We start from the raw sequence: 19,917 nt of genomic DNA on the forward strand, positions 1-19,917 counted from the left end.
TGCAGTTTTTTGCTCAATGTGGCAACAGCAACAACTGCAGCAGCAGCAGCAGCAGCATCCAGTTCAACAGCCACAGCAAGGGCAGCAGTATGTTGATATGGCTGAGATCAACAGGATCAAAAAGCAGTGTAGTGTAAGTCTAAAATTAAAGTATCAATTAGCAAATACAATTTAATAACTTTATTTCTTTTTTTTTCTTTTTTTTTTTTTACTTATATTATAGGATCACATAGCTGATCACTACCGTGAATACTTGGCTGGCCGTGGCATCAAGTTTGATACGCTCAAGTCCATCACCGACAAGGCCAACAGAAAAGTAAAAAATCTGTTGCGCGATGAAGTCAGGAAGCACCAACGCTTCAATGGCCTGACTGATTCGCAAGTATTCACCATGATTAGAAGCAAGTTCTATTACATGGTGGATAAGGCAAATGGGAAAGCTGTGACGACACCAACGTCAGCCTGCCGCAGCCGCGTAAATGCAGTAAGTACTTGATATTTAAAAATTGTAATATAAAATGCCTATAATACTTACATCAATACTTTATAATAGAAACTCCTTAACAGGAGGGTTGCTTACAACGCTAACGCAGCTGCATACCAAGCACGGTTCCCATTTGCCGAAAAGATCTTGACGGTTGATTGGACCTCTGATGAGGAGAATGGCCCAGAAGATGAAGATGGCCGTACGTTTATTGTCAAACGGCCATCATTCAGAAGTGAAAGAGTAAGTATGACATATCAATAAACCTCATTTTCTAATATACCTTAATTGCCTACAGGTAGTGGAATTCCACAAAGAGCTTCAGAAAGGGTACAAAGAATTACTAAAGAAAAAGGGAGCTCTACCTACAATTAGAAGAAGAGTGCAAAATGTTGAGATGGAGTTCCCAGATAAACTCGATCATGAGTACTACCCTTCCTGGGCTTTTTCTTCCCCTGCTCTTGGCTTCCCCACTTCTGTTTCTGGTCCTTCCTCCTCTGCTGCTGCCAACCCAATGCCATAGGCATCCACTTTTTTGTTTGCTTTCTTTTTTGTTTCCTGTTTTGTTGTCTCTTACCAAATTGAATAAACATTTGTTAAAAAAAAAGTAGTCTATTGAATGATTCTTTAGTAAAATATATAAAATAATAATGATAATGATAATGATAAATGATTGAATAGTTTTGCATAGTTGTTACATATAAATTTTTCTTGGAAGAGAGAGAGTGAGAATATTATTGTCGATATATGGCTTGACAGCAACAGGATTATAAATGCGATGAATCGGAAGTATGCTAAGTCTTGACACTGGTTCATACTGATTCTTCCACACTTGGATGCCAGTACCATCAAAAGTGGGAAAATGTTGGGTCGCATGGCTGTACCAATTGACAAATGCAAAGTAATGAGTGTTGTTACCAAATGAATGGGTAAAAAAATATGATATTTGACCAATACGCAGTTGATTGTCGACAATGGCCTTGCATCGATTGCGGTACTGCTTGCTGATGTTGTACAAATATTGGTAGAGTAATCCCTCCGCATCGTTTTTGTGTGGTCAGCTCAAAAGAGGTTTTTTCGTGTTGCAAGCGCCATACCTCTCTGAGTTTAAACGTGACTGCCTCGAAAGTAACACCATTCGATGCGGAAAAATTATTTGCATTGATTGCTATATTTGGCATCTAGGTAGGACAAATACCCAGCCCGGAATCTCCTTGCATCGTATCTTTTCCTTCAGCCCCAATGGCGGTACTCATAGATCTCTCACTGTAACACACAAGGAGGTACAGGCTTTTAAAGACGAAAAAACCCCCTGGTCGGACGGACATTATGCTACCAGAAAGGATTACAAGCCGAATTCTTGTCCTTCCAATATGACAAGCTTATCCATAGGTAGAAACAGTGTTTCCGCATTTAATGATGGTATTTACAAGGTGATCACATCGAAACTCAGCTTGGTATCCGTCTTAAAGCGTGAAAAAAGTGCTTTTGCTGATGGACAAGAAATTGTACAAGTAGACTGCAATCTGAATATTGTTTCTAGTTACACTTAAGGTATTCTGAGAATCTCAGATGATATTTCTACATTGATTGTTCATTCTATTAAAGATTGCCCTTCGTAGTATCTTACATAACAATCGTAACATATACCCAGTTGTCATGTAATGAAAAAAATGACTGAACAATAATAAGGAAAGAGTGTAAGTCCTGCATGAGACTGGTTTATATTTCAGTTTAATGTAAACTAAAAATATTCTAATTGAAGTCAGATATTTATATCTTATTGAATGAATGGCTTGATATCTTCTACTGTAAGCGTTCGTCTAATCTTCAGATACTTTAGCAAGTGTTATTCTAATTATGATTATGAAAACTTTTCATTTGTTCTTTTTTATGTTTGTGATAGATTATCTTTTATTCTGTGGATTCCTCACTGATTTGAATAGCGTTATTTCATCTATGTGAGATCAGAAGAACTCATGACATTGGATTAGATTTCTAACAATAGGAAAAAAAAATTATTACTTTAGTTGATACTTAACGAAGTGTTGTAAGCATAGTTATTTTCTACACGACTCCAGCTGAATTATAATAAATAAAGATACGCAAAAGATTAAATTATGATTAAACAATTCTACACTTTTCCAAATTTAGAACAATAAGATCAGTATTTGTCATCCTAGAGAGTTTAATCAATTGTCAACCCCAAAAGTAATTAGATCAAAGTTAATTGACTGGTTATTATTTCTATTGTTCAATTTCAAATGCATACAGTAGCTTACAAAATTGTACAAGTGTTTTGCATTTTTTGCTTCTGTAAGATTTATCGATACCAAAACGATAAATAAGCTACAGCATGTTCTACATCATTCGATAGTATAGCTTCTTGGCTTTCTTTTGGTACTATTCAGTCGGCGATAACGTCATTTTGGATGGAGCTATGGCCGCTTACAAATGCCGACTACACTTGTACAATTTTGGAACCGCTTCAAATATTTCAATATCAGCTTATAGTCTTGCTCGTCACAGAGTGTAAGCCACCAAAAAAGATTTTTTTTTATTCTTCAATGCTCAAAGTATCTTTTTCTTTCTTTTTCTGCCATTTTTCTTACACCTACAGGAGCTAACTGCTATATAAAAGTGTACCAACGTCCAATATGCTGTTTAGGATAGGGGGGTTTTAGGTAAAAGTAGTATAACAACAAAGATAAAGAAATACTGTTAGAACTTGGTATCTCTTTATTAAGTTAAGATAACTAAGATTGAATATGATAAATTCTACATGTAAAAAGTGAGAGTATTTATAGACATGACACGGATAAAGAATTAGGACAGATTTATGATCAATTCGACAGAATAGATGATTACTATTTCTAATTATTAGTTTAGCCTGTTCCTAGCTTGTATTGTCAATTATGCTATTGGGATGGTTTCAGATAACTCTGGATGTAGGACTATTTAGGAGACGGTACGGATGAATATAAAATCCTCTAGTTCCGTGATTGGATATTATGGCTAATAATAATATCTCAGTTAGGATAAAGGTTTACATGACTTAATGATGATCCGGTAAGTAATTGTCATTCCTTATTCAACATGCTCATATCATCAATAAACTATATTACAACCACGCCATACATTTGACTGTGTGAAGTTAATATGAATAAAGCTTAATATAAAAATCTAATCAAAGTCTTTTATTGATCTGTGCTGGGAATAATGTTATAAATGATTCCAAAGTTATGTCAACATACTATTCAGGATCATATCCGATTCCTTTTACTAAAATAAAGTGGCTATAATCTTATGTATCCTTAACATATGCAACCTATCAGTGTAGATTGTTGTAGAACAGAGTCTGATCATAACGGACATTGAATAATCACAACTAAAAGAAGTATATTAAAATTGATAAAAGATAATAATTTAAATCTTTATTAAATAAAATATATTCTTCTTCTTTTTATATAAAACTATCACTATTAGATTCATTCTATAAAGTAAACATGAACACTAAATAAGCCATGATCTTTACTATTCATTATTTCTGTAAATGAATAATAATGGATCAGGTACCTAGTCAACTTTGATCTGACTGGAGGCATTTCATATAAATATATCTTTCCTCTCAATGAAGACGGGACAACTCTCCCAGACCAGTTAAAGAACAATAAGATCTATAAAAACAACGAATTAAAGATTTTTATAATCGATTCAGTGATCACTATTCAATCAAACGTGTCAATGATTGGATCTACGCTCATAACTACTCATTTACCCGTCAATTGATAGAAGAATATAAATAGTAGACTTTGTAATGTTTTCTTTTTAACAATTAAGATTGTCTTAAATAAAGTTCAGTCTCAAAAAGTATTCTTTTGGTTTATCTTTGTTATTTCTTTTACTTTACCAGAACATAACATAGATCTCCGTAATCGTATCATCAGCTGCTTAAAAAACGGATACTCTATATCAAAAACAGTGAAAACAACTGGAGCAAGTCGTGTAACTGTTCAGAACGTTCGAAAAACAATAAAAAACGAAGTAAACAACATTAAAGCAGGTCACCCCAAGTTACTCAGCAGCAGGGATGATCAGTATTTAGTCCGATTAGTGACTGTTAAAGGTCAAGAGAATGCAGTAGAAGCCAGAAACACACTCGAAAATGACTTGCAAAAGGTTGTATCAGCCAAAACAGTGCGAAGATCGTTGCGTAGGTCTGGTTTAACCTCTTTTGTTAAGCCTCAACAACCATTGCTCAGTGAAGTAAACAGACGAAAGCGATTGGACTGGGCTCTTAATCACGTTGACTGGATCATAGAAGACTGGAAACGCGTGATTTGGTCTGATGGGACTAAAGTAAATCGTTTTGGATCGGATGGTAAGGTTTATGCATGGAAGCAACCAAATGAGAAGCTTAAAAGAAGGCATGTAAAGCAAACCGTAAAACATGGTGGAGGATCGCTTATGGTTTGGAGCTGTATTAGCTGGTACGGGGTTGGGTATATTGTCGACGTAGGCAAGAATATGGACAAGAACGTCTATTTATCTGTATTGCAAGATGATTTGGTGAAGTCTATGACCGACTATTGTAAAGAAAATGGCCTGAGAATGACTGATTTTGAATTTATGCAAGATAACGGTCCGAAGCATAAGTCCAAAATCGTATCTGAATAGTTGTCTGAACAGGATTTTACAACAATGGAATGGCCTCCACAGTCTCCAGACTTAAATCCAATTGAGAACATGTGAAATACCTTAAAAAAACGCTTGTTTAAACAGTATGATTGTCCTCCTGCCTCTATGGATGAACTATGGACTCGTATGTTCGAGACTTGGTACGAAATTACCGAAAAAGAATGTCAAAATTATATTGAAACTATGCCTCAACGATGTATTGACATTATAGAGAACAAGGGTCTTTGGATCAGCTTTTAATGCACACATTTAAATAAAAACTTTATTCTAAAACATCGGTTCCAAAATTGTACAAGTGTAGTCGGCATTTGTAAGCGGCCATAGCTCCATCCAAAATGACGTTATCGCCGACTGAATAGTACCAAAAGAAAGCCAAGAAGCTATACTATCGAATGATGTAGAACATGCTGTAGCTTATTTATCGTTTTGGTATCGATAAATCTTACAGAAGCAAAAAATGCAAAACACTTGTACAATTTTGTAAGCTACTGTATATTAGAACATCGACAAGCTTTAGCTTAATCATTGGTTCTTCATCACGACATCGTTACCGAACCTATATCCTTTATAGCTACACTCACAAAGAATATAAATAGATACCAACTTTTGATCCATAAAACGGGGCTCTTTTGCAATATAAAGAAATCTGCAATAAAGAAGGATTTTAATCTTATATTGCTACTATTGTTTTTTTTGTTACTGTTTTTTTTGCTGCGTTTTTTTATTTTTGTTGTTGTTTTTATTGTTTTTTTTTTTGCTTTATTTTTTTTTAACCTTACGACTACAACACAAAGAACCATCATTAATATAAAGCATACTCTAGAAGAATGCATTAACCTGAAATTAATCATTGTTGTGATATTTGGGATGGTGCGTACTCGATTGCAGTTCAAAATAAAGTAAAACTTGAAACTTGATAATTGATGATTTATTTGAATTTTTTTATTGAGTGAAGACAGACGAGAGAGCCCATTAAATCAGACGACGTCTTCATAAATTTAGTAATCAAGGAACCATAGCTACAAAGTATGAGTTACTAAAGTTAGCTGTGCATATTGAAGGATATATATCAGTAGCCTTTTATAAAAATAGTTTTAAATTATATAGAATGGAGATATTGATCAATTGCACTCAACATTTAAGTGTAATAACAAAAATACGACATACATAATCTTATTTAACTTATCTTATACAGTGGCTACCAAAACCGTTCGCACAAAACGTACTTTTTCCTTTCTGAATCTTTTGTGACCTATTGCGCATAAAAGATACCATATCTAATACATATTTCCTAAGAGTACAAACTCTTGGCTTTCTGATGAAGTATAAAATGTCACCCTATGCGCACCCTAACTCGTACTACGGAGAATCAAAACTCAAAGGCACATTCGAACGGTTTTGGGGCCACGCTTGAGGAATTCTTCGATTGCGATAAACGCAGTCACTGCACCCTCCAATTCTTCCAGAACTTTCGCTGCTTACTAATTCACCACTGCGCATTATTTTTTTGCCTTTTTTTCTTTGTCATTCGCACATTCTCATTTCGACATCTCGACATCTACCAAGTAATTACCCAACATGCAACCATTAACAGAAGATCGCAAGAACACTATCGAGTTTTACCTTCGTCAAGGTTTTTCTTATCATAAAATTGCAAAGTTAGTCAAAGTATCATCCTCTACTGTTCATAAAATTCGTTTGGAGTTAGGCTTGCCTGCTCGAATTGACAAAGGTGGCAGGCCAAAAGCGCTCACTAAGCGGGAACAGCAGCATCTCGTTCGTGCTGTAACAGTAGATGGTCTCGAAAATGCTGTACAAGCACAGCAGTCGTTAGAGCAGAACTTGGGCAAGTCAGTTTCTGTAAATACTGTACGTAGAGCGTTAAGAGATGCTGGTTTGGTCTCATTTGTCAGGCCAAAGAAACCTTTAATTAATGAAAGAAATAGAAAGAAGAGGCTCCAATGGGCTCGTCAGCACATTGACTGGACAGTAAACGATTGGATGAACGTCATATGGTCTGACGAAACCAAAGTCAACCGTTTTGGGTCCGACGGGAAGTCTTATGCATGGAAAGTGCCAGGCCAACCGTTAAAAAAGCACCAGGTTTGTGAGACAGTGAAGCATGGAGGAGGCTCTATAATGGTATGGAGCTGCATTAGCTGGTACGGTCCAGGTTATATTGTGGATGTGGGCAAGAACATGACAAAGGACGTTTATTTGGAGGTTTTACAAGATGACTTGATGAAGTCTTTGGCCTGGTATATGGAAGAAAGTGGAAAATCTACGAGTAAATTTATCTTTATGCAGGACAACGACCCCAAACATACAGCTAAAGTCGTATCAAAATGGCTAAATGAGCAAGAGTTTTATGTAATGAAATGGCCACCACAATCACCGGACTTGAACCCAATTGAAAACATGTGGCAATTACTTAAAAGACGGCTGTTTAAAAATTATGACTGCCCTCCATGTGGTATACATGAGCTATGGGATCGTATAGGACACACTTGGTACCAAATCACGGCTGAAGAATGCCAAAGGTTTATTAAAAGTATGCCCGATCGATGTCGTGCAGTTATTGAGGCTGATGGCTTGTATATTGGATATTAAATAAACTTATTTTAATTCATTTCGCTTTTAAAATATGTGGCCCCAAAACCGTTCGAATGTGCCTTTGAGTTTTGATTCTCCGTAGTACGAGTTAGGGTGCGCATAGGGTGACATTTTATACTTCATCAGAAAGCCAAGAGTTTGTACTCTTAGGAAATATGTATTAGATATGGTATCTTTTATGCGCAATAGGTCACAAAAGATTCAGAAAGGAAAAAGTACGTTTTGTGCGAACGGTTTTGGTAGCCACTGTACATTGGTTCTATGAAAGGCGTTGTTTGCGGATAAAAGATGACTGCAAAAAAAAGGTAAAGGGTCAGTAAGAAAATAAATCCCACTATCGCAATGTAACATTTTTGATTATAATTAACTTACTCCCATGCTCTTTCGGGACTAACAATTATTTGCGCTTCAAGGACACGGTCACCAGCAGGAGGAACATAAGACCTGTAGCTTGAAACTACTTGACCAGATACTCGACCGCCCCTACGAGGAGTGGCACCGTTGTTTGAATGGACAGAAGCAGATGAGTTGAAACGAAGCATGTTAAGTAGATAAAATAAAGAAGAAAAAAAGAAAAAAGGCATGTCTCTTTATATAGATATTTGAAATGCAATTAAACACGTTGTTTCACATATCACATACTCAAATATGCACATGGTTACAACTCGGAAATTAGCACTCGTGGTTACAACTCGGAAATTGGTACTCGAAGTTACGATTCATTATATACCTGCGCCTTGTGGTTACATATGCATGCTATTATGGATGGTTTCACTATTCTAATCCACCCTATGTTCTTCTACAGTAAGGGACAAAATCAGTCCGTTTTTTGGTTTTTTCGCAATGCCTCGCCGGGAATTAAGCTTAGAGCTCCGCTTTGCTGACAAAAAATTTGTCTCTTCCTTCAACAAATCTGACAATGTTTGTCGGAAATGGTATTTTTTATTTTCTGACATGTTATAAGAAGATATATTGAAAATAATGTATTTTTATTTTTTTGAATTTCGATTAGTACTTTGTACCGCGGCCCTTACGCTGGATTACGCCCCGAAATCGACGGGGCATAGAGTGAATAAGGTTTCTACAGTACTCTGGAGTTGTTAGGTCATACCAAAGCTTCGAAACCCAGTCAAAAAATGCTTGATCAGTCTCAACCACAGAAGAAGGTGGGCTTGTCATCTGTTCCATCTTTTTAAGCATGGCCCATGCGCTTTCAATTGGGTTAAGGCCAGGAGAGTATGCTGACCAACTCAGAAGCTTAATCTTGTTCTTTTGGAACCATTTTGAAGGAGCTGAAGCACAATGGATGCTTGCATTATGTTGTTGAAAGATCACGTCCCTACTTTGCAGGCCATAATACTTCAATGTTTCCTTGTATTCCTCCTCAAGTACTGATGTGTATAGCTCACCATTTACATTACTTTGTAGCCAGAACATGTAGCCCCCTCCATGTATAGTTATGCAACTCCAAAGCATGATCCCGCCTCCTCCATAAGCATGTTTCTTTTTGTAGTGATGGTCTCGAAAAGGTGCATTATCCTCTTTCCAAGCGTATTCTAGACCATTAGACCCTCTTTTTTGGATCTTTGTCTCATCAGAAAACACAATGCGTTCCCAATCAGTCTCGGATTAGTCTTTATGAGCCTTTGCCCAATCATATCGTGCCTTTTGCCTGTCATTAATTAAGTGGAAGTGCCGTCTTTTTTTTAGTCGATTTTAGACCTTTGTGTTTGAAAGTACGAGTAATTATTTTTGGATTGACTGATCGATCTGGTTTTTTAACGCGAAAGGAGGCATCAGCTGCGCTTTTAGGTAAGCCTAGTCTTATATCTCTAGCTTCTTTGGTTTCCTCCCTAGGTGTGAGTAAACGATGTCTACCTGTGCTATTTTTTGACTGCATCTTGGTTTTCCTTGAAATTCTTCGAATCATGGACTTTCCGCAGCCTACGTTTTTTTGAATTATATCCCATGGAATGGAGTGGTTCAACATGTTTTCAATTTGGACATGTTTGTCGGCATTCTTTGCTGTCCTGGTGTGTTTGGCTAATCTGAGATGAGGTAAATGGGGAAAAAGAAAAAATGTAAAAAAATAAAATGAGCTAAAATATGAGAACGCGTAAGCGTTCACTGACGTCATAAGACATACCAAACTAAATTGCAAGTCAATCCAACGACTGTTTCTGGAGATATGGTGTCTAATGCAAAATCGGGCGTTAGCAACAATCACGGAAAATTACTTTTTCCGCCATAACTACAGAGGAAATGGTGGTAGAAGCAATTAGGCTACACCAATAATTTTGTCTAGTTTGCGTGCAAAGTTAATGTCAGCAAAGCGGAGCCCTAAGTTTAATTCCTGGCGAGGCATTGCGAAAAAGCCAAAAACGGACTGATTTTGTCCCTTACTGTATTTGCAGATTATAGCACATAATACCAGTTTTGATATTTCACCCGTCTCATATTTAAAAACGTGCAAATGAAGTTTGTTAGCTTAATTTGTCACTGTCGTAATCTTATTTACCCAAAAAGAGTTCTTGTCCATTTTCGCATTATAGAACCAATAGTTCGGTGAATTCTTAAACATTACAGTATAATAAGCTTTTTACTAGCAACCAACAGCAGTTTTTCATTGTATACCTATTATGAACCTCGCTTTAGAAAAGGCGGTATGGCTGATATTGTTGTAAAACACACAGAAAGGAGTGATAGTGCTCAGGCCAAAAAGAGAGGCTTTGTACAATTGCCCCAAAGATTTATTCATGCTCCTTTTTGCTTGCTTCGTAATTATCTTTTGTAAAAGGAATTTAGTGCTTAAAGTTTATCAGCAATCAATGTAGAAATATCATCTGAGATTCTCAGAATATCTTAAGTGTAACTAGAAACAATATTCAGATTGCAGTCTACTTGTACAATTTCTTGTCCATCAGCAAAAGCACTTTTTTCACGCTTTAAGACGGATACCAAGCTGAGTTTCGATGTGATCACCTTGTAAATACCATCATTAAATGCGGAAACACTGTTTCTACCTATGGATAAGCTTGTCATATTGGAAGGACAAGAATTCGGCTTGTAATCCTTTCTGGTAGCATAATGTCCGTCCGACCAGGGGGTTTTTTCGTCTTTAAAAGCCTGTACCTCCTTGTGTGTTACAGTGAGAGATCTATGAGTACCGCCATTGGATTGGAAAAAATTATTTGCATCGATTGCGGTACTGCTTGCTGATGTTGTACAAATATTGGTAGAGTAATCCCTCCGCATCGTTTTTGTGTGGTCAGCTCAAAAGAGGTTTTTTCGTGTTGCAAGCGCCATATCTCTCTGAGTTTAAACGTGACTGCCTCGAAAGTAACACCATTCGATGCGGAAAAATTATTTGCATTGATTGCTATATTTGGCATCTAGGTAGGACAAATACCCAGCCCGGAATCTCCTTGCATCGTATCTTTTACATAGTCCGCCTGAATGAATGATGATGGTGATGATGATAATGAATTATCACTTGCTGGCTGGTAAAGCTGCCCAAGCAAAGTGATTTTTTTGAATGAGTGTATAGTGGTATCAATGTATGTGTTTGTAGTCATAGGTGCATAGGTGTTCATATAATAATTTTTTAAAGCGTCATAGTGTTCATGGCATATAAGTTCTGTCTTCTTATTGAATTTTAAAGGATAGGATGTAGGTGGCAGAGGCTCACTACCAGTAATTGTCGAATTAAATAAGCTAGGTCCGTCTATGAAACGAGAGTAATCAAATGGCGTTAAACCACTCTCGTCATTCGTAACCTCACCTATCTCTTCTATAAATTTGGTTAGTAGGAGCATGTCTTCGTTTGTTGAATTTATAAAGGAATGTAAGGAATATACTAGATCTTGTGTGTGAACATTTTGAATGAACATAGTAGCATAAGTTGTTTCAAATCCAGTCTTAAAATTGATGTTGATATCTTTCATATCGCCATTAAGACGTTCAAAGCCATAAAGCCAAAAAGAGTATGAGGGACCAAAGTCCAGGAAGCTTTCTTTCAAATGAAGATGCATATGCATGTTTGGAGTGGGCATAGATTCACCATACAACTCGACACAGGTCTTGCCAAAGTTTTTCATCAATAGATGTGCTGTATCTATGTCTTCTACTGTGATGGAAGGGCCAGTGACCAGCTTCACAGCATCGACATACCGCAACCAGTTCACAAAATGTTCACCTGACAGTCTTTGTTTGAGAAGGAAAGGTGACAACGCAACAACCCAAGTTCTCCACTCATCTGATTTCATATTAGCAAAAGCACCAGAGATTTTTCCTATTTTTTTTTTAAAAAAAAGAAAAAGTAAGTATCTTGCCCCATCATACAATAAAGTTTTATTTTGCGTATATATAAGCACAATCTAGCAGTATTACATACCTTCAGATAGCTTAGTGTATTGCCGAGGAATGATTATGGTAGTTGACTCTGTTGCCATTGCTGAAAAATCAGTAGAATCAAGCAAACCAAAATCCTGCCAAACTTCAATCATTTTTTTTGGTGTTCCAAGAAACAAATTATGCATTGGATCGACAGTTACATATCTCACCACGTCAAAGTAAGGAAGTCGGTGTACTTCACTCCATTTTGTACCAGAACTTGCTTGCTTTTCTTCTTGTTGTGCCTTGTGCGTAGCAGTCAACCAGTCGTACGCATCAACTCTTTGCTGCTCCCACGTTCTTTGCACCCAGTTTTCATCATCAAAATCGGAAAAGTTTGGCTTTGAAGACCTGGTACCGGTTGACAAACGACCAAAAGCAGTTGAGCACTTGTTACATGCTTTAGTAGCCATGGCGCCCATGTATCCAGCTACTTTTCTTGCCGCAGGCATATCACAGTTGATGGACATTAATGCCACACGAACTACTTCTCCGTTAGGATTTTGGTAAGTGGGCATTACAACACCATTGTACAATACAAGCAATTCATCAACCAATGGCTTTAAAAAGTTCTGGATTTGATCATCATTTGGTTCGTGGGGTCCAGGAATAACACCTACCAAAACGATGTTGGAAAACTTCATGCGCGTATTTCTTGGCAAGTTGTTAATTGCAAGGTAAATAGCACCACTAGAATGCTTCATATTGTCACTTGGCTGGAACCAATCCACATTCAATGATACCATTAATGATCTTGGCTGGCTGGTAAAGACTTGTCCATTTGAATCCACAAGCTGATTCCAAACTCTGCCATCATATATGTCGAACATGACATCTTCATCAACTGATCTTCTTCTCCATTGCTCAATCTGTTGTTCAAAGCTGGTGTTTTGCCAAATATGAAATAGAAGACAAAAACTACAAAAAGACGATAGTTGTGAAACTAAAGATTATATATGACTTTATTAATAAAAAATATTGAGGGTATTTATACTTTTTGAATGTCTGGGTCTTTACCGCTATTTCAATTGATCGGTTAAAAGAATGATATGGAATATAAGGAAGGATAGTGGATAATCAATAGCCGCTGTCTACTTGACGAATCAAGGGACAATGAAGTAATTAAACTATTGATCTAACGATAATTATAGAATAGGATTGAACTGCCGTTGTTGTAATCAGGTTCCGATATAGTCTTTTAGAACGCTGGTAGGACAACAGGGCAAGATTGGCTATTGCAGAATTCTCACGTTTATTAATAGAGATCTGGTTAGACTATAATTCTGTAGTATCCAAGTTTATCCATGAATGTTCACTTTATTAGTTGTGTGGATACAACAGCTGGGTCGCATAAAGAACTTTTTTAAAGTCTCAACAATTGAGTTGTAGGGATACTCAAGCACTGGCTTTAAACTGCTGCCTACAAAAAGAGCATTTCCACATGGTTGTGCTTGTCGATAAGGGTTGTTAGGGAAGCGTACATATCCACAGGAGCGAGAATGCAATCTTCCAGAAGTGTAAACGCTTCGACAAGCAGAGCAAACAAGAAAACGGGACAAACCATCGGTGGCCTTGGAATAATTGACCATAGTACGGGCAGTAGAGATCTTTGTTGGAATCTCCATACTATGGCCAAGAGAACGGACAAAAAAGGAAAGAAAGGCCAACAAGTCTTCACCGGCTTTCACAGAGAGGTGCTTTGCTTGGAAAAGCACAATGAACAACAGCAAAAGGTGACGAAGCTGCTGCTCATTACTCATTCCCTCCTCTTCGTCAATATTCATTCCGTCTAACAAGTTGCAAAATATATTTCAATAAATAAAATATTTCTTATATTAAATACTTTGTTGTTTGAAATATACCTTCAATTAATGGCTCAGGAATGGCTGACGAGTATTCGACAGTTTCCTCCCCGTTGTCGTTAGCTTCAGATACTCTTCTCGATTCTATTGTTTGTTTGTTTTTTTACATTAGCACGTTTGTATTTCCACTGAAAAATAAAAAAAAACCTCTATTTCTATATCTATCCATAAGAACATGAGTTCTAACAGTTCTCTTTGCAAGCATTCTGTATCCATTGGGTTGGCTGCTGCATTCAGAACAGGTGCAAACAATTTTGGTGGCGTTGAAGTTGTTCATGTTGTTTATAATTTTTAAATTTAGAAATAGCAAAAAAATAGGTAGAAAGAGAAAACGTGTCTGATAAAAAAAAAAAGGTTAAATTTCAAAAAACAAAATCGGTGCTTAAAGTAACATTTTTTTTTTCCTTGGTTTTGTTTCATGGACTATCACTAGATGGTCAAGGTACAAAAGATAAAAAAGAAAGCTCAAGTTCTGGTCAAATGTAAGTTTATAAAAAAAAAAAAATAGCAACCAAGTCTAATGTTGGTTTCTTTTATTCTTACATTAGGAATTCCTAATGGCACACATTCGGATGACGAACATGAGACTCATGAGCAAAGTTGTTCTTTCCAACTTAAAGAAACTATAAGAATATCAAACTTATATTGTTGTTTATTGCTGAAAAGCTTTTTTTGGTAAAGAAAGTTGCCATTGCCCACATCTCTAATGACTAATGACTAATGGCAAATTATACCCATGTGCAAACATAAAGTAAGTAATGAACGAGAATAAGCTTAAAAACATATACTCTTTTACAATATTTGTCATAAAAAATAATAAAACAATCTATTTACTTGATAAACAAAAACGTTTTGTATGTATTTGTTAATTATAACTGCCTTGTAACAAAATGTTAGCAGAGCTTCTTTATTTTTCTATTCTTTTAGAATATACACGTATTCTTTTTTTATCATGTAAAAGTAGTTTGCATTTCTATGAAGTGTACTTGCTGTTAGATGATTGTTTTCATTTGAACAATGAACCTTCTATTGCTAGACTCTTTTTTTTTTTCACTTCGTCTTTTCTTTTAACTTAGTCTTTTTTTTTAACTTCGTCTTTTTTTTTACCAAGTCTTTTTTTACCAGGTCATTTTTTTCCCAAACACGATTATTTTTCTATGTTCTGTAACACGTTCGTAATGACCTAAGCTAAAAATCACAAACCACCTTCCTAATATGTATTCTTCTGAACAAAATAATCGCAAATTGCTTTTGATTTCCGCATTTTGCCCTCAAAAATAAAAAAAGAAGACATCGGTCTTTCAACAGTAGAGGGGAACAGGCTTTCCAAAAAAAGATCATCTGTAAAAAAAACAGACACTTTTTTAAAACATGAATAACTTTATGAATACTTATCCTACAAAAAAAACAAAAATATCGATAAATTTCTTTATTTTTTTCGCACCTAAATCTTTTTTCAAAATTAAAAAAGGTGTAATACAGCAAGATATAATGGTTTCTCATAAAAAAATTATAAAATCTACGGATCTATGATTGCCAGGTCTGTTAAAAATCTACGTCAAAGTCTCTATATTATTTGCAGTGGAACCACTACAAATAACTGGAGAAAGTAAGCGTTCAGTTTTAGAATAATTGAAGGCAAACACGCCAAAGATCATGCAAACACACGATATTTTATGGATGTTTTAAACGTTTTTCGCGGCAGTGCAGTTAACGTTCAGTATTCATTAAAAGAGCAAGTGGAAGTCATTTAGCATTCTTTTACCAGAGCAGTCGACACGTTTTACTCAATACTTGCCAACGTTTGGGCAACGAATCATAAGTTTTAAAGCATTTCTTTATTTGTCCTTTTGTTCTTTTATCGACCGCTCATATTGCCTTATATACTTCTTTATCGACCGCTCATATTTCCTTATATACTTCTTTATCGACCGCTCATATTGCCTTATATGCTTCTTTATTAACCACTCATATGGCTTTATATACTTCTTTAACAACCACTCATATTGCTTATATACTTCTTTATTAACCATTCACATTGCAATAAATATTGCTTCATATATACCAAAAAATAGGAATTTGGTTTATAAAAATAGCTTTTTTTTTTATTTAAATAAAATAATAATAACAATATACAGTATTTCTTTGCTCGTAACGTTTTAAAAGTTTGCTTGACTTACCTAATGTCATCACGATAGCATCATCTAATCTAAAAATACATCGATTAATTTCGTGGGACTCAAAAAGTTCTCACAAGAAAAAAAAAAAGAAAAAAAAAAAAGAAAAAAAAAAGCCAAGCTCAAGGATGCAAAGACACAAGGATTCAAGGTTTTAAGGACTTGGGCACTCAAAGCAAAAGAAGAAAAGACATCAGTACTTAAGAACCAAAGCAAGGACGAGAAAGAAACAGTAAAAGGCCAAAGCAAAGTAGCACGTATCTATAATAATTATTAACTATCGAGTATACGTAGTAGAAGTAATAGTACCTTTCTTTAGATAGGCCAGAAGAAGACTAGCTAAGCATATACCAACAAGTAAAGAAAAGGGAAGCAGCACGCATCTATAATAATAATTAGCTATTGTATACATGTAGTAAAAGTAATAGTACCTTAATTTAGGTGAACCAGGTAAAAAAAGACACTAGCCAAGCTTATACCAACAAGTAAAAGAAGAAGCAATGATAATCCTGGGAAAGAGATTTTATAAAGACCATTTAAAACATCAAGAAAGCAACCATTACGATTTTACTAAAGTACAAGTATCATTAGAACAGAAATAGAATATATATAATATTAAGAACTTACCTTTTAGAAAGAATGTTTTTTTTTTTAAAAAAAAAAAGGAAAAAAAAAAGGAAAAAAAAAGTACTTTTTTTTATAGCATCATTTTACCAGTGTTACAATTACCTACTATCGATTAAAAACAAGTTTTCTTTAATATGGTTTAACTATTGAAACACTCAGAGAGGTTATTCATAAACAGTTTAAATTCTTTTTTTTATTATTATTCAAATGTAATATCTTTAACTATAAAGGCTTTTTCTTTTTCTTTTTTTTTTTCTTTGCTTTTTTTGTAAAACAAATAAAAGCATCACCTTACTTTGTATTCATTTTTAGTTCATTTTGTACTCTTGTCTTTTTCTTTTTCCCTATATTATCTGTTTTAAAAAAATGTCTCGTCGTGTCGCTACCCCTATCAACGTTCCCAGTAATGCCCCTAAAAGGGCAAGAATATCTTCAAGCATTACTGGATCATCATCCACTGTTGCGCCGTCCCCTTCTCCTGCTCCCACTGCTGTTGCGTCTTTTGACAGCTTTGAGCCTTCTCGCCTTCAAGGCCCAGTTGGCTCTCCTGCTGTCAGCTTGGCAAGTGGCCCAACCCTTGAGGCCATTTTTGCTCAGATGCAGCAGCAAGAGCAAATTCAACGCCGACAGGAGGAGAATCAACGTCGGCAAGAGCTGAAGATTGAGCAGCTAACTCAATTGTTGCAACAACAGCAACAAGAGCAGCAGCAGCCTCCCCAACAGCAGCCTCCACAGCAGCAACCTTCTGAGGTCAAAGAGAATAAGGCCTTGACAAGTGTAATTTAAATTTAAAAAACAAATTAGCATGTGCAAAATAATAACAAAATTTTTTTGTACCTTTTTGAACCATAGGCTTTTATATTGAAGTACTATAGAGAGCATTTGGTTCCTCGTGGTGTCACCTTTGACCTGAAGGAGGTCTTGCGCTACAAGCAAAACGCAAAGGTCAGGGATTTGCTTGTAGCAGCTGCCAAGAAGGAGCCATTTTCTGCTGGCATTACTGTTTCTGACATGCGCAGCATGGTCAGAAACAAATTCAACTACATGGTGAGAGAAAGTAAGGGGCTAACGGCTACGTCAGAAGATTCAACGCGTCGTAGTCGTGTGCATGCAGTAAGTAATTAGTATTTAAAGATTGAAATATATAGTGTTTCAAGTACTTACATTACTTTTTTACATTAGAAGCTCGCCATGAGGCGAAATGCTTACAATGCGGCCCCTGAGGAATTTGAAGCTCGTTTTCCTTTTGGAAAACAAATTCTGATGACCGATTGGACGTCAGAGGAAGAAGATGGTCCTGAGGATGAACATGGTCCTGTGTTTGTAGTAAAAAGACCACTATTTCGAAGCAAAGCAGTAAGTAATATTTTTGTAATAGTGTTTATTTTCTAATATACCTTTACTTAATCTACAGGTGGACGAATTCCATGCTGTTCTTCAAAAAGCATGGAGGAATTCCTTGTCGAAAAAAGGCACCATCAATAGAACAAGAAGGGTGGTGGAATACTTCGACAAGGAGTTCCCTACAAACCTTGACCATGAAGATTATCCCTCTTGGGCCTTTTCTTCCCCTGGCCTTGGCTTTTCGGCTGAGGTCTCTGGCTCTTCCTCTTCTGCTGCTGCTAATCCCATGCAGTAAGCGTTTACTTTCTCTTTTCCTTTTTTTTTTTTTTTTTTTTTTTTGCTGCCTCTTTTGTTGTCTCTGCAAATTGAATAAAATCTTTTTTTTTAAAAAAAAAACAAATAACAATAATAGTCTAATAAATGATTCTTTAGTAAAATATATAATAAAATAAATAATAATAATAGTAATAAAAGAAGGTTTGAATAATTTAGCATAGTTGTTACATATAAATTCGTCTTGGCAGAGCGAGAGTAAGAAGGTGCTTATCGATATATGGGGATACAGCAACAGGATTGAAGATTCTATAAATTGGAAGTATGCTGTTGCTTGAAACTGGATCAAATTGGTTCTTCCACACTTGGATGCCAGTACCATCGAAGGTGGGAAAATGTTGAGTCGCATGGCTGTACCAATTGACGAATGCAAAATAATGAGTTGAGTTGTTAAATGAATGACTGAAAAAGTATGATATTTGACCAATACGTAATTGATTGTTCATAAAGGCTTGAATGCATGATGATGATGAATGATTGTCTGACTGTTGGTAGTGTTGTCCAAGCAAGTTAATTTTTTTGAATGATTTTATAGTTGTACTGATTGTATTCATAATAGGTATTTCATAGGTATCCATATAAAAAGTTTGTAAGGCTTCATAGTGTTCAGGGCATAAAAGTTCTTGTTTGTTGTTAATTTTTGAAGGAAGGGCTTGTGGTGGCAGAGGCTCACTACCAGTAATCGTCAGGTTAAATAGACTTGGCCCGTCTATGAATTGAGAGTAATCAAATGGCGTTAAACCACTCTCGTCATTCGTAACCTCGCCTATTTCCTTTATGAAGTTGATCAGTAGGAGCATGCCTTGATCGTTGTTGTTAATGAATGTAGGTAATGAATGTATTATATCTTGCGTATGAATGGTTTGAGTAAGCATAGTGACATAGGTGGTTTCGAAGCCTGTCTTGTAATTGATATTTATCTTTTTGACATCACCATTCAATCGTTCAAAACCATAAAGCCAAAAGGCATAGGAGGGACCAAAGTCCAAAAAGCATTCTTTCAAATGCATGTGCATATGCATATTAGGTGTTATACAGTAGGTGGAAAAATGGTCCGGATGTTTTTATAATATTCACAAATATTACTGTATCTTTACCAAATCTCAATCAAATTAAACGAAACAAACATTATTTTGAAGAGAAAACATTTTTTGATTTGTAGTAAAAATTTGATACGTCACACAAAATTTCAAAGAGAGCCACAGGAGATCAAACATTTCAGCAACATCCGGACCATTTTTCCGGGTGCCCCAAAGAATTTTAATTTCCCAGATTACTCAATGCTGCTAACTCAGAAGCCGTCACATTCGTTTTAGATGATTAATAATACATTAGATTTATATTAATAATCAAAAAAAAATATAAAAACCTACATTTTTTTGCTGAT

The 19,917-nt window shown here is 35.8% G+C and overlaps 7 protein-coding genes across 7 annotated transcripts; 3 read left to right on the top strand and 4 right to left on the bottom strand.

Moving 5' to 3' along the window:
* Positions 1-97: 97 nt before the first annotated feature.
* On the top strand, positions 98-1,007 carry RO3G_10731 (uncharacterized protein; the record flags this gene model as incomplete). The annotated part of the gene is made up of 4 exons (XM_067665315.1): positions 98-133; positions 224-484; positions 554-727; positions 783-1,007. 4 exons carry the CDS (start codon positions 98-100, stop codon positions 1,005-1,007), a joined length of 696 nt encoding a protein of 231 aa, XP_067521416.1.
* Positions 1,008-6,760: 5,753 nt separating this feature from the next.
* RO3G_10732 (uncharacterized protein) lies at positions 6,761-7,792 on the top strand (the record flags this gene model as incomplete). The annotated part of the gene is made up of 1 exon (XM_067665316.1): positions 6,761-7,792. The coding sequence occupies one exon, from the start codon at positions 6,761-6,763 to the stop codon at positions 7,790-7,792; it is 1,032 nt and encodes a 343-aa protein (XP_067521417.1).
* Positions 7,793-8,163: 371 nt separating this feature from the next.
* RO3G_10733 (uncharacterized protein) lies at positions 8,164-8,337 on the bottom strand (the record flags this gene model as incomplete). Its single annotated transcript, XM_067665317.1, has 1 exon — positions 8,164-8,337. One exon carries the CDS (start codon positions 8,335-8,337, stop codon positions 8,164-8,166), a length of 174 nt encoding a protein of 57 aa, XP_067521418.1.
* A 466-nt stretch (positions 8,338-8,803) lies between these two features.
* On the bottom strand, positions 8,804-9,232 carry RO3G_10734 (uncharacterized protein; the record flags this gene model as incomplete). Its single annotated transcript, XM_067665318.1, has 1 exon — positions 8,804-9,232. The coding sequence occupies one exon, from the start codon at positions 9,230-9,232 to the stop codon at positions 8,804-8,806; it is 429 nt and encodes a 142-aa protein (XP_067521419.1).
* Positions 9,233-11,187: 1,955 nt separating this feature from the next.
* RO3G_10735 (uncharacterized protein) lies at positions 11,188-13,017 on the bottom strand (the record flags this gene model as incomplete). The annotated part of the gene is made up of 2 exons (XM_067665319.1): positions 11,188-12,086; positions 12,189-13,017. 2 exons carry the CDS (start codon positions 13,015-13,017, stop codon positions 11,188-11,190), a joined length of 1,728 nt encoding a protein of 575 aa, XP_067521420.1.
* Positions 13,018-13,485: 468 nt separating this feature from the next.
* Positions 13,486-13,947, bottom strand: RO3G_10736 (uncharacterized protein; the record flags this gene model as incomplete). The annotated part of the gene is made up of 1 exon (XM_067665320.1): positions 13,486-13,947. The coding sequence occupies one exon, from the start codon at positions 13,945-13,947 to the stop codon at positions 13,486-13,488; it is 462 nt and encodes a 153-aa protein (XP_067521421.1).
* A 3,272-nt stretch (positions 13,948-17,219) lies between these two features.
* Positions 17,220-18,684, top strand: RO3G_10737 (uncharacterized protein; the record flags this gene model as incomplete). The annotated part of the gene is made up of 5 exons (XM_067665321.1): positions 17,220-17,630; positions 17,706-17,966; positions 18,036-18,209; positions 18,268-18,488; positions 18,663-18,684. The coding sequence occupies 5 exons, from the start codon at positions 17,220-17,222 to the stop codon at positions 18,682-18,684; spliced, it is 1,089 nt and encodes a 362-aa protein (XP_067521422.1).
* Positions 18,685-19,917: the final 1,233 nt, after the last annotated feature.

Source organism: Rhizopus delemar, genomic scaffold (genome assembly GCF_000149305.1).
Source record: "Rhizopus delemar RA 99-880 supercont3.8 genomic scaffold, whole genome shotgun sequence".
NCBI lineage: Eukaryota > Fungi > Mucoromycota > Mucoromycetes > Mucorales > Rhizopodaceae > Rhizopus > Rhizopus delemar.